This window comes from Phytophthora sojae (genome assembly GCF_000149755.1).
Source record: "Phytophthora sojae unplaced genomic scaffold PHYSOscaffold_3, whole genome shotgun sequence".
NCBI lineage: Eukaryota > Oomycota > Peronosporomycetes > Peronosporales > Peronosporaceae > Phytophthora > Phytophthora sojae.
Window position 1 is genome coordinate 8257265 of NW_009258117.1, and position 17012 is coordinate 8274276.

At 48.9% G+C, this 17012-nt stretch overlaps 5 protein-coding genes across 5 annotated transcripts; 1 reads left to right on the forward strand and 4 right to left on the reverse strand.

Moving 5' to 3' along the window:
- Positions 1-3300: 3300 nt before the first annotated feature.
- PHYSODRAFT_329840 (hypothetical protein) lies at positions 3301-3651 on the forward strand (the record flags this gene model as incomplete). The annotated part of the gene is made up of 3 exons (XM_009526371.1): positions 3301-3353; positions 3445-3526; positions 3568-3651. The coding sequence occupies 3 exons, from the start codon at positions 3301-3303 to the stop codon at positions 3649-3651; spliced, it is 219 nt and encodes a 72-aa protein (XP_009524666.1).
- A 738-nt stretch (positions 3652-4389) lies between these two features.
- PHYSODRAFT_496061 (hypothetical protein) lies at positions 4390-5624 on the reverse strand (the record flags this gene model as incomplete). The annotated part of the gene is made up of 3 exons (XM_009526372.1): positions 4390-4887; positions 4975-5330; positions 5387-5624. Coding segments are annotated over 3 exons (1092 nt in total), but the record flags the coding sequence as incomplete, so codon positions are not given.
- Positions 5625-8709: 3085 nt separating this feature from the next.
- PHYSODRAFT_329841 (hypothetical protein) lies at positions 8710-9177 on the reverse strand (the record flags this gene model as incomplete). Its single annotated transcript, XM_009526373.1, has 1 exon — positions 8710-9177. The coding sequence occupies one exon, from the start codon at positions 9175-9177 to the stop codon at positions 8710-8712; it is 468 nt and encodes a 155-aa protein (XP_009524668.1).
- A 789-nt stretch (positions 9178-9966) lies between these two features.
- PHYSODRAFT_299492 (hypothetical protein) lies at positions 9967-10542 on the reverse strand (the record flags this gene model as incomplete). The annotated part of the gene is made up of 1 exon (XM_009526374.1): positions 9967-10542. The coding sequence occupies one exon, from the start codon at positions 10540-10542 to the stop codon at positions 9967-9969; it is 576 nt and encodes a 191-aa protein (XP_009524669.1).
- Positions 10543-15604: 5062 nt separating this feature from the next.
- Positions 15605-16066, reverse strand: PHYSODRAFT_329842 (hypothetical protein; the record flags this gene model as incomplete). Its single annotated transcript, XM_009526375.1, has 1 exon — positions 15605-16066. The coding sequence occupies one exon, from the start codon at positions 16064-16066 to the stop codon at positions 15605-15607; it is 462 nt and encodes a 153-aa protein (XP_009524670.1).
- Positions 16067-17012: the final 946 nt, after the last annotated feature.

Below are 17012 nucleotides of genomic sequence, written 5' to 3' on the forward strand. Positions count from 1 at the left end.
ATGCTGGTGGAAAAACAGATGTGCTATGAAAGGTAGATTTTATTGCTATACGCTAAAGAACTCTGTTATCGTACGAGTAGTATTCTTCTTCGCTAGCAAACACGCAGGATTTTGAGACCCTTCACCGCACTTTAAGTGCTTCTGACGGCAGCTCGAACACGAAGTCGCCTTGCTAGCTGGAGCGAGAGGTGGAGCAATGCTGTCAGATATCTCGTTGCCGCTTCTCGCTGGCTCGGGACCATTTTTTTCTGCTGTTCGACGTCGTTTAAGGCGGCAGCGCAGTTGATTATCCGTGAGGTTCGCGTCAGGGTAATATTTCTTCAGCTCCTGCTGCAGCAATATATATTTTCCACGAGTATACACCAGCGAATCAGACAGTTTACGCAACTCAGCCAAGTGCTCTGGTGCGATAGTAGATGGCCGAGGCCGTTTTGCTGGAACACTTGATTGTCCTGCATCTTCACCAATCCCAACAGTGTCACGACGAATAACCAGCGGTTGTAGTCTTGCTGGAGGTGTGTCGTCTGCATTTCCACTAGTTGTAGTGGTCGCAGCATCGATGTCATCGTTCGATTTGTAAGCAGAGTACTTAATGGCTCGGCTCGTTTTTCTTCTTCATCAGGGGCTGGACAAGATAATGGAGCGTCTGTGGGGTTCGTGACCATCGCTAGTTTCCTCTTCTTACGGTTTTGGGCCGCCTTCAGCGCTTCCCAGCGCTTCTCCCGCACCGATTCATCAAGTTGACCAATTCCAGCGCAGACACAACTTGCAAAGTCGTAGATACGGTGGAATAATCGTTTACGAGCTGTGCCGGCCTTGAACTTTCGCAGAATCTTGAAGACATCGCGCATCAAATCAGCCTCGCAGTCTATCGGTGAACGCAAAGCCAGGGAAACAGATTCTTGAGGAGCAAAATGGAATATTTTTGCTTGTTTTCGAGCGGAGCTTGTACTTTCAGGATCAGCACCAAGTGATTTAATTTTTGAGACCATCGTAGCATAGCTCCGCTGTTGTAGCCGTATTTTAGGGTTCGTGTTGTTGCAAACAACAATATTGAACATCATCGTTGTTATCATTTCACACGTGCACCATTCACGCTTACTAGCAGCCTGCTCGCTGGGCAGCTGCCTGAGCAGCTCGTGTTCCTCCGTAGAGAAGCCCTGGTCGCCTTCACACTCGGTACTTGCCAGTCGAATAGAGTTTAAAAAAAACTCGTCACGCTTCAGCTTGGCCGATTGGAGGGTACCGGCACTTTTTAACAGCAGTTCCGCTACTGTTGAGCGGTGTTGCCGGGAGCGATTGAGATTCCCTTCGAGACATGTTGTGTTCACTCTTGCACTTTGAAATACCTGTGCCCAGGAGTCAAAGTCAAAGTCCCGCTCGGTCCCCGTTCTATACTGCGGGGGTACAAGCGGCGAAGAGAAAAGCTGCATCACATACTCCATCTGAGGCGAAGTAGGGACCATCGTTCCACAGAGTAATGCAGTATGGCCCGCCGAAATCAAATCAACGCCATTCATGGGCGGATTGCGCCCGAACTTAGCACCGATAGACAAATTATGCTTGACGATAAACCAATCTAAGATCCGCAAGCCAACATCAATCGATACATTTCCGGTAAGCAGTTTTTTTTAAGGAAGAGTGAAAGCCCTCAAGTTGGCTAGTAGATACCACGCAAACTCGATGACCGCCTTCCTCGTAAGTGTTTGAGCCCACGTACAGCTCGCCACGCTAAATCTGCTCCAAATTACTCTGACACGACCCTTTCCAATCTTTCAGGCTGAACGATACACTTGAGCGCAAAACACCGCTGACTACACTTTGAAATTGAAGCGCCATTTCAGCAGTAGGCGCAATTCACGATCCACATTGTAGATCGCACGGGAGAGTTCCTTTGAAATTCGTTTGCTGGTGACGGGTGCCTTTATTTTTTCAGTGATGCGAGTTATCACGTGAAAGTGGTCCTGTTTTGTGACCACCTCGCTACCAAACACTTCTGGTTTATGGGAGATTCGGGGGACTTGGTGCTGATCCTGAAAGTACAAGCTCCGCTCGAAAACAAGCAAAAATATTCCATTTTGCTCCTCAAGAATCTGTTTCCCTGGCTTTGCGTTCACCGATAGACTGCGAGGCTGATTTGATGCGCGATGTCTTCAAGATTCTGCGAAAGTTCAAGGCCGGCACAGCTCGTAAACGATTATTCCACCGTATCTACGACTTTGCAAGTTGTGTCTGCGCTGGAATTGGTCAACTTGATGAATCGGTGCGGGAGAAGCGCTGGGAAGCGCTGAAGGCGGCCCAAAACCGTAAGAAGAGGAAACTAGCGATGGTCACGAACCCCACAGACGCTCCATTATCTTGTCCAGCCCCTGATGAAGAAGAAAAACGAGCCGAGCCATTAAGTACTCTGCTTACAAATCGAACGATGACATCGATGCTGCGACCACTACAACTAGTGGAAATGCAGACGACACACCTCCAGCAAGACTACAACCGCTGGTTATTCGTCGTGACACTGTTGGGATTGGTGAAGATGCAGGACAATCAAGTGTTCCAGCAAAACGGCCTCGGCCATCTACTATCGCACCAGAGCACTTGGCTGAGTTGCGTAAACTGTCTGATTCGCTGGTGTATACTCGTGGAAAATATATATTGCTGCAGCAGGAGCTGAAGAAATATTACCCTGACGCGAACCTCACGGATAATCAACTGCGCTGCCGCCTTAAACGACGTCGAACAGCAGAAAAAAATGGTCCCGAGCCAGCGAGAAGCGGCAACGAGATATCTGACAGCATTGCTCCACCTCTCGCTCCAGCTAGCAAGGCGACTTCGTGTTCGAGCTGCCGCCAGAAGCACTTAAAGTGCGGTGAAGGGTCTCAAAATCCTGCGTGTTTGCTAGCGAAGAAGAATACTACTCGTACGATAACAGAGTTCTTTAGCGTATAGCAATAAAATCTACCTTTCATAGCACATCTGTTTTTCCACCAGCATCGAGACATACCATCGAGACAACATTGTGGTCGAATGTGGTCGCGAGACAAATCCGGGGGGCTTGACCGCTATTCTCGGGATTGTCCCGCGACCAATCGTCACCAAATGCCAGCATCGGCTGTCCTTCATAATGTCCCGTGGGTCCGGACTTGTCCTAAAGTGACACACCCTCTATTAATAGTTTAACTAAACGAACCCACACGGGGAGGTTCATGACATCTATCCGCATATCTGAAGTGGCGGACTCGTCAGCATGCCCCACAATACGAGAGGCGGCGCGCTACTAAGCCACAGAACGCGTGCGTACGCATGCAAGCTAAGGAGAAGACGCTTGTCGCGACGAGGAAGAAGGCGGGCCGAGGGTAGCAAGTCTTTGAAGGTGAGAAGCTCACTGTTGCATCGCTTTATTCTGCGGCATCATGACGTGTGTTACTGTACTATTATATGATGTAGGCGCATGGCCAAGATAACGATGGATAGCAAAACCTGGTTGGAAGTATCGCTACAGGGCGCCTCCAGCCTAACGACGGCGACTGTGAGTGCCGTCGCTAGCTGCGGCTAATGCTGAATCGCAAGCACTGTCCCGTGTTGTACCTCGACTCAGACGAGGACTTCAACGCGTACACCAAGCAGCTTCAGACGTGCGCGCTCGGCTCCTGACGCCCTGACGTCGAGGTTTGCTCGCTGCACTTAAGGTACTGTGATATTTACTACCGTAGTCTAATAGTTCTGAGCGGACTAATTGATCAGTTGTATTCATTTGTTCTGTGTTGTTGGTCATGTAGAGCCTTCCTCAGCTGACGTAAAATATGCACTGATTGATTTCCCACTCTGAGCTTTGTACTTACAGTACTTGTTGTTGCCTGATGGACCGCATCTTCGTCTCAACTCGTTGCAGCTCTTACACGCTGACTGTTTTGAGTGCTTCGCAGGGACGTCGCCCCTGTGCTGATCACTGCTGCGGGAGTCTTTTGGTGCGTTTGGCTGTGTCTGGATTGCCATCTTCTTGCGCGGAGAGGGTTCTTCGGAGTAATTGGGAGCAGCTGCATCGGACTGAGCTGCTGGTGACACCTTCTGCTTTTTGGACCGATTTTCAAGGCGACAGCGGAGAGCATTGATGGACAGTGCCGACCCAGGTTTGATACGCTGAAATTCCTCGAAGATCATCCTCCATTTTCGAGGTGTATTTTTTTCAAACGAATCCGCATAACTTCGCAGGTGCTCCAGCACGATACGACGGATTACACAAACTGGAACCTTGGCGCGTAATTAGCTCGTACATGAACTCCAGCTGAGGAGAGACAGGAAATTGCTCGCGACCCAAAACAGCAGCAAGGCACATCGTCAAGAAGTCAAACTCAAAAAATTCAGGATTTCTTCCGAACTTGGCCCCTACTTTCAAATTGTGCTAGACACCACAGCATTAGATACGCATATAGTAGAATATGATCTGCATGCAGTTACCTGCAAGAGGAAGATGTCGAGTATACGAAGGCCAGTTTCGTACGATACAATACGATCTAAGAGCTTGCAGAGTTTGGAATGAACTGCTTCGAGCTGACTAGTCGAAAGTACTCGTACCCTGCCGCCATTCTCGACGTATTCAGCCTCGCCAACAAATAAATCTCCTACTCGGATCTGGTTCAGGTTGCTAGCTATGCATCCTTGCCACTCAGGCTCTTTGACATTGAGGCTTGAAGCTGGAATCTTGCCCAGAGCGGTTGAAAACAGTGTAGCCATTTCTTCGGGCTCTCGTATTTTGTGGTCGGCCGTGTAAATAGCAGAGGACAGCTCAGTCGCTAGCCATCCCCGCATGACGTGATCCTTTACCTTCTCTGTGAACCTTTGGATGACGTGGAAAGGGTCTTGTTTGACTACCAATGCACCGTTGAAGACCTTGTCAATGAGGCTTCGTGTGCCGTTGGCGTGGTCGGTTATACAGAAGCGAGATTCAAGTGGTTTTGACGCTAATTGCGCGGCCACAGGTTTTAGAATTGCCGCAGTTTCAGCGTGATTTTTTGAGTACGTCAGGCCACGAGCAACAATTTGACCTATTTCATTTTGGGCAAGTAGTAGCATACGTACCTCGCTTGATTGATCTTTCTTACCTTGAGCACCAAATACTTTGAGTTTGCTGCAAAACTTTTGCGAATGATCTAGACGAATCACTCGCTTGATTTTGCACTGTGTCATGTGGGCTTCAAGCAAACGAGAGCATATTTCAGTCTGGGTCAGCCATATCTTTTGAAGAGCCTCATCATCAAGACATGCATTCGCTTCCATGTATTGCTCCAATGACACTAGCATAGGAGGCGAATAGTTCGCATTTTTTGCCTCCGCTTCTCCACCTCGACGCCGGCAACAGATAAGAGAGTATAATAGCGTCTCGGACGACAACGGGTGACGCTGCTGCTTGCCCCAGATATGCCTCTTGTCGTTAGCACGCTATCATAAACAAGGTGAAACAGCTCGCGTGATACACCCGTTTGATAGGTTAGAAGGTAAGGGAATGCTAGCGAGAGTTCTGGTGATGATGCTAGATACTCATCGTCGATAGTTGAAAATGTGCGTGTTGCATGAGGCCCTGTACAGCGATACCTTGCATAATACAAAACAGTCTTGTGATCGACGTCGTGTACGTACCGCTGCAAATACTCCTCCACTTTGGCTCACACAGACACCCCTCAACAACGCATTTTGGAACGTGGCTAGTGCAAAGGCACTCCGAGCGTAGGGTGGCCGTGCCATGAGGAGAAAAGTGAGTCCTTTTTCTTCTCGGGAAGCTGCAATTCAGGAGGGAACTTCCTCAGGGCGATGGCGTCCCGCACAGCAACGAGTGCTGCGGACGCCTTCTTGCCCATGTGAAAACAAATAACGACTGTTCCCAATAAAAAAGCGGCGGCCCGGGAATAGGGGTTAAACCACAAATCCCACCATCTCCCATGCGCCCCCCCCCCCCGCTTTGCTCCGGTGGGCTTTTTTAAAGTTCAAATGTTACAAATGGTATTCATTTCGATTGTGTACACGTAAAATTATTTATAGGTTTGAAGTACTATCAGTAGAGTGACGTGGCTGGTAATAGCTATTCCAACGTCAGTGTACTATGAGTAGATGCATGTTGCAGGGTAAAACATTCTCTAGTGTACGGTCCTGTGCTCCCGTCGCAACTATTTAACCCGAATTACAAAGTATCCGCGCAGTACATATCTCACAATCTGCGTTTACTGTGAGTTTAGTAGAAATAAACATGAGCAATATGCCATGTAGGGTAGATCGATCTGGTGTTGGTATCTTATGTGTGTTCACATAAGTGTATGTCTTACGTGTTGTTTATTCAGTTTATCATCCCACCGTAGCTCTCTGGTTTTAGTTCGTAGGCTATAACACCTAGCAACAATCAAAGTATGGGCTTCGCTCTTCCTGTACTTAGCATTACATTAAGTGCTTGCGATCTTATATAAATACCGAGTATACATCATCGTTTTAGTATTTCGTATGTTCCGCCAAAACGTAGCTGCGGGCTGCGCTAACTACTGCGTGGTCTACTTCAAAACTCATTGTTTTAGACGTGGTATTATTCTACTACGCGGCGAACATTACCATTTTAGTGTACCACCTGCATTACAGTAGGTAAGATATAGAGAGTTCGCACTCGTAACTATATAGTTATAAAGTCACGTTTGCCCTTTGTTAATTCGGTTTCCTGCGTGTATATCCGCCCCATAACACGGTTAGAAAAGGAATCCCAGCGTAAACTATATAAAAAAGGCTTCCACTCAGTGAATATTATCTACTACCTCACTAACGCATTCTCCTTACGCTACATATTGTACCTTAAAGATATACGAAATGCGTTTAAGCAAGTGTAGCTAAATATCCCCCCAGAGCGCCGCTGTAGCTATAATATATCCATCCCTAAAGTATTACAGTAAACGTGTGCTGCTCATGTTAGTAATAATCATAATTAAGCTCAAATAGAAGGCCACTTAAACAACAACAAATGTTAGTAATAATCTCGTGGACGCCTTCCGCTACGTTTACTCGCACTGCTATCACTTACAACGTTGATGCTATCGCTTACTACGTGCTCCTATAGCTTTCTACGTGCTGCTATCACGTTCATATCGCTTACTACGTGCTGCTATAACTAACTATGCGCGGCTATCGCTTACTATGACTTCACATTTAACCAAGTTCGCTGCATTGCTATTATACTAAGTAGTAGGGCAAGCCCAGCTATCGCTGCCACTATGCACTACTCCCAGTGCTATTAAATGTTTAAGCGCACTGCGCTATCGCTGCTACTACGCGGTGGGCCCATTTTAATTAATAGCAGGTATTCCGAAAAGTATAAAATTAGGCCAAGCGTCACAGCGGGGGTGACGTAAGCCCCGTTCCGCTCGCCTCGTCGGCTCGCCGCACTACTCGCACGGTTACATTAATAAATACAGAGGGCGGTGCGGGTCCTGCGGCCCCGCAATATCGTATTGGGGGGGGTCGCCTTCGGCGGCGGGGCCGCCTTCGCTGCGCTCAGCAGCCTAAGTACGATTATGTGGACCACCTTATTATGTTGTCACGGGCTTCACACGGACTTACGCACACACGTACAGATCTCTGCCTTAGATGTTTGGAGATGGAGCTCCCACACGATCGGTTAGTCCAATTTAACTATATCTGACCTGAGTTAAAAGCATAAGGCTCAAAGGGGAGGCATTCCATGTTGGACATACCTCCCCACCTCTCATGACCCATTGGAACTGCAAGACATTGGGGACAATAGTACACTGTATATAGCCACTCCATAGCTATGACCATCTAAATCACCTGTGTGAACATCTACGGCCGCTACAACTTCGTGCCACGCCGATCTGAGAGGGCCCCAGACATGTTTTCGCGGCGGTCCCTTTTGCCGGCGAAAAGCGGCATTTTTGGCCCCTGCTTCGCAACTCGCAGCCCCCAGACGCAAATCGGGCCAGATATAGTTTGCTTCCCTCAGCCCTTCCTGCTAAATCGGAGCCCTCCAGCAAATCGGGCCCGATATATCGGATCTTGAACCACCCGATTTGCCAAAACGGATGAAAGCCACAATGCGTAGTATACGACTACGTTTTTCATGTATTATAGGAAACATTAGGCAGCCAAACTTCGAATTCACCTTCGTGAATCGAAGTCAAGATAAATATATTTGAGCCTTCAAGATAGGAAGGTTGCTGAAGATGAAGGAATCGTACTCGAGCGTGGAATCCAAATAAACTTCACTTCCCTCTCTTGTGCAAAATTCTATGTGGGGCTAGAGCTGCTTCATTTTCAGTTAATGCGGGTAGCCTCGGTGCGGTTTGAATCGCAAGGCAAGCCGAGGCACCCCCCCGGGATTGGTGGGTGGGTAAAAATTCTGCGTCGCCTATCGAAAGACCGAAGGAAGCAGCTCACCTACTCGACCTCCTCGACACTGTGACGATAAGCGCAGAAGACAACGACGCACTGCTCGCTCACTCAGCGTATTGGGGATTGCGAGAGAACCGCACCCGAGTGCAGTCTCCGTTATCGGAGTGTTTAATTGGCCTTCTATCTGATCTTAATTAACTGACCTATAGAAGCCTGATATGTAGTGAGACGTGCCTGTATGTCGACCGTCTTTGAGTGTTGTTGTTGCTTTTACAGCTGGGGTGTGGAGTCTGCAATCGTTTTCGTTGTCCTAGAGTTGGGGATCAAAGTTCCTCATGTGCTGTGGGTATCGTAGATGGTTGTAGTGCTTGTTTTTGCCATCAACTTAGCCGCTCGGAGCGCAGTACCAGCAGACGAACCCCACTGCACTGAGGAAATCGCGTTCAAGTCCTTGGAGAGCGCGGCTACTGGGCCCGTTGCTTGAATGTCAGCCTTGACTTGTTGGAGCTGCACTTGTAGTTTCTTGTTACGACTATCAATGCGGAGATACGTCGAGCCCGGGGTAGTCATCACATTGAGCTCTGTCAACCCTTGGTTCAGCGTTCGTGCTGCGGCGTCCGTCGGTGGGTTTGTTAGCCCAAAGTAGAGACTTCCTGCTTTTCTGGGAATCCACTGTTGAGAGGCCGTCTGGAGGTAGAGAACCCACCCTCCCGTGGTCAATTTGTCCTTAGTGGTGTGCGTGCTGAAGTGGATGTTCCAGACATCTAGGTTTGGAACGTCTTCATCTTCGTTCAGCGCCATCACGATGCTGTTGCAAATTCAAGACAGAAGCCTTGAATTCGCTTTGCCGGTTGCTGTTTCTACGCGTTACCAATCGCTCGTATTTGGTAGGCTCCTGCAGTCTTGACGGCCGCCCTGGTCTCTCTTTCGTTGGTCATTTTCTCCTTGAAGAATGCGTCATTGCGAAGCCTCCATAGTAGCGCTGGTGTCACAGGTGACCAGATTCGCCACAAAATCTTCTTTGCTTCTGTGTGATGTGGGGTCCGAGGGCCGATACACAGCTGAGCTTTAGCCAAAAAAAGCACTCTAGATTGGCGGTGCTGTCCTGGTCGCTGCTGCCGCACGAAGTTCTGCTATTTGCGGTCGTTGGGTCCTGTATCCCGCCCACTTGTTGATCCCCGTCATCCAGGTGGCCTCCGCTTTTCTGCAGTCCCACAAAATGTAGTCGATTGTTTCAGTGAGGCATTAACAGTCCAGGTCCGGGCAAGCGCGGTCGTCAGGCCACCCGCTGTGGCGAAGATTTAGAGCTCCTACTGCGATTCGGTACATCGTCCAGTTGTGAAAGTCTGTGAAGAGTCCATTACAATCCCATAGCTACTTTGGGCTCTGCTGCATGGCAGCTTTTGTCCAACTCGATGTAGTCGCCCGCTCGTTCAACTTCACAAGAATCGAATGCAGTTGAGCGGTAGGTGTCGTTTGAATGCTCTAGCTCGTTGCTTGCGGAGGGCGATAGGTACGTTTCTCGCCAAGGTTCCTTGTGGCACCGTCCATGGGTATACGATGTGCTGGGACTTGATTCGAATGTAAGACCTACGACGCGTTCCCATGCCGTAAGCTCATAAAATCGTCACTTTCTCGAAAATCTCGGTCCGCCCATGTTATTCGCCAAGTTATTCCATTCTCGTCGCGCGCGAGGTGGAGCACCGTCATGTACTCCGTTTGGAAATGTGTTGCAGCCATTGTTGGTCGGTCTCCTTCATCTTGAATCCCCCATTGCAGCTGATGCCGCAATGTTGGCAGCGCAATTGGTTTCAGCAGCTTTTTCTTGATCCCCCATAAGTTCCAGGGCACACTTCCTAAGATATTCACACACCACCTTAGGACATTTTGCTTGTGGCGAGCACTTCGTTTCGCGGTTGCACTTGGCAACCGAATCAGGACACTGTGCTCCGAAACTGCGTAGCTCTCCTTGCTACCGAAAACAATCACTTCGCTGAGTCTGCACAACTTGAGCTTGGCATAGTCTTCTCTTCGGAGCGGCTTGCCATTTTCATCTAACACGCTGGCGTTGTTGTCCCAAGCAGCTTGAAGAAGGAATTCCGAATGCGACTGGGGTTTGGACGAACACGGGTTGATTGGAGTGGTGAAGGGTTGATCCACGTGCATGTATCCATGCTATCCTTGCGCACTTGTGTATCTCAGGTGCTAGTAGCCTGTGTATTGGCTGCGGTAAATGCTTCGGAATGAGCCGCCCAGAGTTCCAATTTTCTAAGCCCCTGTGCTGAGATGCAGGGCAATCCATGCTTCTCCCTTAGCGCTCTGTTGATCATATTTTCCGACATGGGACGGAATGTGCAGCACAGATTCGTAGTTTTCTGGCCAGGGTGAGCCGCTGCATGCCACGCTGCGGAGTACACATCAGTTGGTGCCTGCAGCCACCGTTCTGCTAGATTAGCCCGCGTGGCCCTCAAAGCCCGATTAATATCTTGCAATCCTAAACCGCCATCATTTACAGGAGTGAACACCAGTGCAGGATTCAATTTGTGAGAGCACGATACCGTTGCCGTTTTCGCATTCCACACAAACTGCTTCTGCAAGTTCACTAACTGTTCGGTGACGATTTTGGGCGGGACGAATTGCTACCCGGTGAAGATTATCGCAGGTAGTGCAACCACGTTGAAAAGCCAACTCGTTGCGCAATAGAGTTGCCAATAGTAGTTGCGATCCTCAGGCGGCGTTGCGTTTTTTTTTTTTTCGATTCGGATTTTCCAGTTTTCTGCAGTCGACGGTGCGTTGCCCACCCTGTATCCCAGTTGACGGCTAGTTGCTCCTGGTGCTTGGACCTGGAAGTCATGCCATCTCGTTGGTGCCCCCACCATGTTGAGCCCGATAGTCACGCTTTTGCTCGGTTGTACTCGAACCCCGGATAAGTCTCCAAAGTGGTTCAATATAGTCGTGACTGTGTCGAGCTCGCTGACCGAGCTGAAGAAAACGGTCCTATCTTCAACGAATGCCGAGAACCAGTGTCATTTACCTTTGCTCCCGGGGACAGTAATGCCTTGTAGTTGAGGATGCCTGTTAATAGCTTGACCCAGTGTGTCGACAGCTAGAATGAAGAGCAGAGGTAGCCTTGTCGAATCCCTGAGTTCACAACCCAACCCTGCGAGGTTTTTCCATTCACCAAGAATCTTGCTGTTGTACCTGCGTGAAGTGCTTGTATGACTCTGATGAATTTTGTGGAGAAACTATATCGTCGTAGTACTTGCTGCATAAAATTTCTATCCAACATGTCGTACGCCTTACGTAGGTCAAGACAAAGCACCATTGCTGTCTCCGTCCAAGCCTCCGCTGAGTCGGCTTTGCTGCTTGCCAGGATGGCCTGCAGCATCGTGATCGTTTTATCAATACCCCACCCCGCATAAATCCCTGTTGGAATTGGCTGATCAGCTTCGGCAGATAGTAGTGAAATCGATCAGCGAGGATACGTCCAAACAATTTGTACGCCGTGTTCAACAGTGCAATCGGACGATAGTCCATGGCATCAGGAGAATCTCATTTTTTCCTTAGTGGAACCACAGTTGCATGCAGGAAGGACTCGGGCACTCCTTCCCCATTCAAGATAGCATTGAAGAGAAGTGTGAGACCTGGTGCCAGCTCCGCCGCCAAATCTTTGTAGAACTCGTGGTTGAACCCTGTCGTTCCTGCTGTTTTGTGTCTGTCGTTTGAGGCTGTTAATCGCTTCCAGAGTTTCTCCTTCTGAAATTGATGCCACCAAGCTCTGAGCTTCGTTTTGCGTTAGCTGCTGCTCCGTCGGGATTCGTACGAACTTATTAAACTCCTCGTCATAGTTGCTCGGGCTGGTCGTCGCATGGGATTGAAAGAGTACGTGGCTCCATTCCGACGCCATTCGCTCTTCGATCGGGAAGTCTTCAGAATAAAAGTGCCCTGCGGATGGTTCAATCTACGTGATAGTTTGGTCCCTTTGCCAGTTTGAATTTCTCTTGAAGAAACGTCGCGTGTTCTCCTCCGAGACTTGAAGTTTTGAACCGAAGGACCTTGCCGCTTTTCATTTTGCTGCTTCCCGCTCATGCGTCTGAACTTCAGCCCGCGAGGTAAAGTTGATCCTGGTACTTGCACGGAGATTGTCGAAATATCTCTTGCGCTGTTTGGCATTGGCTGTTTTGACATCATGGAGGAGCCGTTGTAGCCCTGTTACGATGTCTTTTACAGGATCGGGACTTGTTTCATACGTATCCATGAGTTTGCCGATACCGTCTGTTATTTCGTTGTGCACTCTCTGGGGTCGACCAGTTTGAATCGGGTACACCACTGTTTTTGGCTCAGCGCCAGATCGTGCACTTGCACTAGAGAGCTCCATCCGGCCCTCACGGTGATCGGAGTCATGGGCTGCTTCAACTCCTTCAACCCATTGGACTTGGTCGTAAGGTTCCCCCGTAACGTAGAATCCGTCCAAGCGACTCGCTCCTTCGTGCATCCAGTAGCTATAGTAATTGAGTGATCATCTACATGACTCGCTAGGTTCATTGCATCACTCATGTCAAATCGTTTTGTCAGTCGCTCCAGATTCATACTTTCCGTCGGCCCTGGGCTTTTCCTTCGGTTCTTGACCCGGTCGCGTGCTGGGTTCAGCACGCAATTGAATTCTCCTACCAGGATAGTGGATCTGTGTTTAATCAACCACGGTTCTAGGTCTTTGAAGAACTGTTCTCGTTCCGTTCTGTGGTTCGAACCTGCTGGTGCATACACATTGACGATCAACCAGTAGTCCAGATCAACCGCCATAACCCGTGATGTCCAGCTGCTCTGGCGAAATGGTTTAATTCTCGAACTAGTCTCAGGGGAGACAAGTATGCCCAGTCCTGCTGAGCCAGTTGTCGTTGTAGACCAATAGCTCAATTTTGATGCCCCACGTTCTTCGCCACATTTCTTTCATATCTTTCTTTTCTTTATCTTTTTGTAGTCTCGTATCCTGAAGGAGTAGGATATCCGGTGGCTTGCGGCCTCGGTGGCGTCTCCACCCGCTCATCCAGTTTCTCCTTGATCGTTGAGCAAATCCTCGCAGGTTTTGCGTTGCCAGTGTGAGCGTGCTTCGATACGGGCCCTTCTGCTTTTTCCTCGCTGGCGAGGCTGCAAATAGAGCTGCTACGCTATAAACTTCTGTGTAGCAGTCCTCTGCGGTAGGCGGAGGCTTCGGCGACTCGTTCAACATTACTTAGTACGATGGCGATTCAGATCCCAGACACTCGTCTTGCTGTGAGCTGGGGAATGCTGCGAGAGCTGCCTCGAGCTCCGTCCATAACCCTGCCGAATCGGTTGCTGGAGAATTGCTTGCAAGTCCGATCTCTTTACAAGTGTGGTAAAGAGAACGTGAAGATGTTCACTCGTCTTTGTCGGAGGTGGGTTTTTGAATTCAGGACTCAGCTCGAGTAGTTCATCACTATAGATAGTGCAAACCACTATGAAGCGCGATAGCTGCTGCGTCCTATTCTTCTTGCAAAGTTGCAGAAGTTCCTTCTCCCCGTACATCAGTTTCTTCAGCTTTGTCCACATCTCTCGAGGGTACAAATTCAGCTCACTGATGTCGGTCCCAGCCTGCAATCGAAACTCTTTGCAGCATTGGATTAACCGATGTTGCTGACTCGCATCATCTATCGTGCTCGCCATTTGCTCCAAGCAGTGTAGTAAGCACTTGAGGCGCGCGGGCCGGGTCCAACAGGCGATGATCGAGTCGGTCATTTCACTGAGGATGTAACCAGGTCTTTTCGAACCTACTTAGCATTTCCATCAGCATATCTGGCGCGGCATCCACGGCTGCTCTCCACTGTGTTGGGGTCACCGGCCGCACTGGGAAGTCTGTTGCTGTTTGCTGCCCCCATTCAGTCTGGTGGCTATTCAAACACTGCTTTATCTGGCGTAAAGAAGCCCGGCTTAAGCTTTCAGTTGTGGAGGCTGCTTTGAAGCGACCAATTCCTCCTTCTGTTGGAGGGGTGTGAACGTCCCCGCGTGCCCTACTTCGTGGTTCTTTATTGCCTCACCCACGCAGATTCTTCTGACCGTTGCGTACTAGACGGGGAAGGTGTGAACGTGTGCAGTCTCCGTTTTCAGTAGGCTATAGTATGCAATACTGAACTCAAGTGAACTACACTGGGCGATAATGCCTGAGAGCAAAGCTTCAACTGCGACAGGAGGCAACAGGAACACGACCGGACCCACTGCCGGGTCACAATACTATGGACCCACTGCCGGGTCACAATAGTATTGTGGTTCCGGTCGTGTATTGTGACAATACTTCACAGACAGTGACAGACTGTCAGACACTACCGCGTGAACCGTGCACACAGATTTAGACTTCGGTTGGTCACGTCGGTGGGATAAGACGGACATAACAAACCTGAGGAGGCCGGTAACAGCATCATGGACTCGTCGTCCTTGGGAAGTAGCTTGGCATCTTGTCGGACTCGTTCCCTAATGGGATCTTGTGTGTTGAAGTTGTTGTACATGGCCTTCTATTACGTCGAACCTGAAAAACGCGTTTCCGACCTCTGTTGCACTACGGTGGAAACTACTCATTAGAAGTGACTCGGAATAAACTACGGAAGAGGTAGAAAACAAAAAAGCTTTGTCTATCCGCCGGAACAAGTAAAGTAAATTGCTTTCAGATCCGTGCCTACAACGGCACAGCGATGCTGAACGGTGTGCGCCTCCACCGTCTTTAGAGACTCTCAGCGAGCGCTTGGGATCGCTCCAGCGATGATGACGGGGGTATCTGGCTGTCAACCGTTAGAGAAATGAAAATGGGTTGAGGAAAGCCCAGGAATAACGTAGCATGGGTGACACGATGCTCTGTGATGCTTGCGCTGCTTAGGGCGCTCGACTTGGGCCTAGCTGGCCGACATTTAATCAACTTTTTACAAAGCTTGTTGGCAAACTTGTGCAAAAAAATGATCTGCGTAAAAATATTGTGCAATTTGCTCAGCATTTACTCAAACCGGTGATGCTTTCAGAATAGTTTTCGAACCGAGAAGAACATCGAATGAATGTCGATCGAGTCTGCATTAGCATTGCTAGTGGCATCGAGCCTCACTATCACGACAAGAAGTACTACTGGTAGTACATTTCTGCAATCAGAATTGCCGTGTTTACTTACTGAGAAATGGATTTCTCAAGAAAGCTGTACCAGTAGAAGTGCTGCACTCTAGTATGCGTTCTACGGGTTTCTGACTAGATAATCCGCATACAGATCCTTCAACCGCTGACGGTTCGCCTTCTGAAGGTTCAGCAGCGCACCAAATTGTTCCACCGTCGTGCCCTGCTTAGCCATGTCCTTAAAAGCATTTGTGCGAGCCACCTCGCTGTTCAGCAATTTTTCCACGTAGCTACCAGGGAGATGACCCCCCCCCCCCTGCATTTTTTTCACGAAGCTCTGCAGCAGAAAGGTCTTCAGCCTCTCGAGGATTCTTTCCTCCTCGACCTCTTGGTTCAGCTCCACACCCTTGGCAGTTCTATGGCGCCGCTTGCTTGGGAGAGCATTCACCATCACGCCATCGGGCTGGATAAGATCCGCAGTGGCCGCTTGAGAGAGCTTGGTCGGCTTGGTCACCGCCTCGGCAGTTTCGGCGCTTCCAAAGAGAGCAGTAACTATGATCATGAAGGCGTAGCTTGGTCGCATTGTCGACTGGCGGGGTCTTGGAGGCAAATTGTGAAGTATGCTGTTGGATGCAGCCGATGGTTGGGCCCAATCTAGCCCACATTGTGGATTGGAGTCATCTTGAAGCTAACAAATCCTTCACCGAAGAGACTAAACGGGATTTGCTATCCGTATATATCTACAGTACACGGGACGCGTCGATTGCGACAGCTCACGCTTTCTCCAGCGGTTTATCGTTTTCGTATTCATTGCCGTTGCAGCTATTTTTATGTTTTTTCAAAACCGGCCACGGAACCCTGTTTTTGCTCTCACTGAGCCTTAACTCAGCTGCGCCATAGCAATTCGGCCACGAATGAACAATCTAAAATTAACATTGGAATTAGCTAACTTCGGGCATTGTTACACCATTTCAATCTCAAATTGAAAATCTGAACGATCAAAACGAGAAAATCTCCAATCAAAACGAGAAGCTAACAAAATAGGATTTGCTGTGCTGGCTATTGCTTTCCAGAGGCTCCGATCAGTGACGCATAGAGTGTCCAAATGCGATATAACTAATATTTTATGGGTTGCTAAAGGATATCTGTTTTGAGCTTCACGTAATCATAGAGGTTTTCTTGTTTTGATTGTACGGTTTTCTCGTTTTGATTGTAGTTTTTCTCAATTTGACCTTGAAATGGTGTGAGGTTGGAAAGGGATTAGAGTCAACCCTTATGCCATAATTGTCACGGCAGAATAAGTAAACACAATAAAATTGCATTTATCCATACAGACTGTATTGAGATTATACAGTACACTGTACCGTTCATGTACTGTATGGTCATACAGTATGATGTTACTTGTGTGCCTATTTCTCACCCCACACAGTGAACTTCAACGAGGCACACCGTCGTTCTGCGCCAGTGGTAAATCGGTGGGGAAATGCTAAAGCCACGAGACAAAAGTACTATAGACCCGTGACAGTACC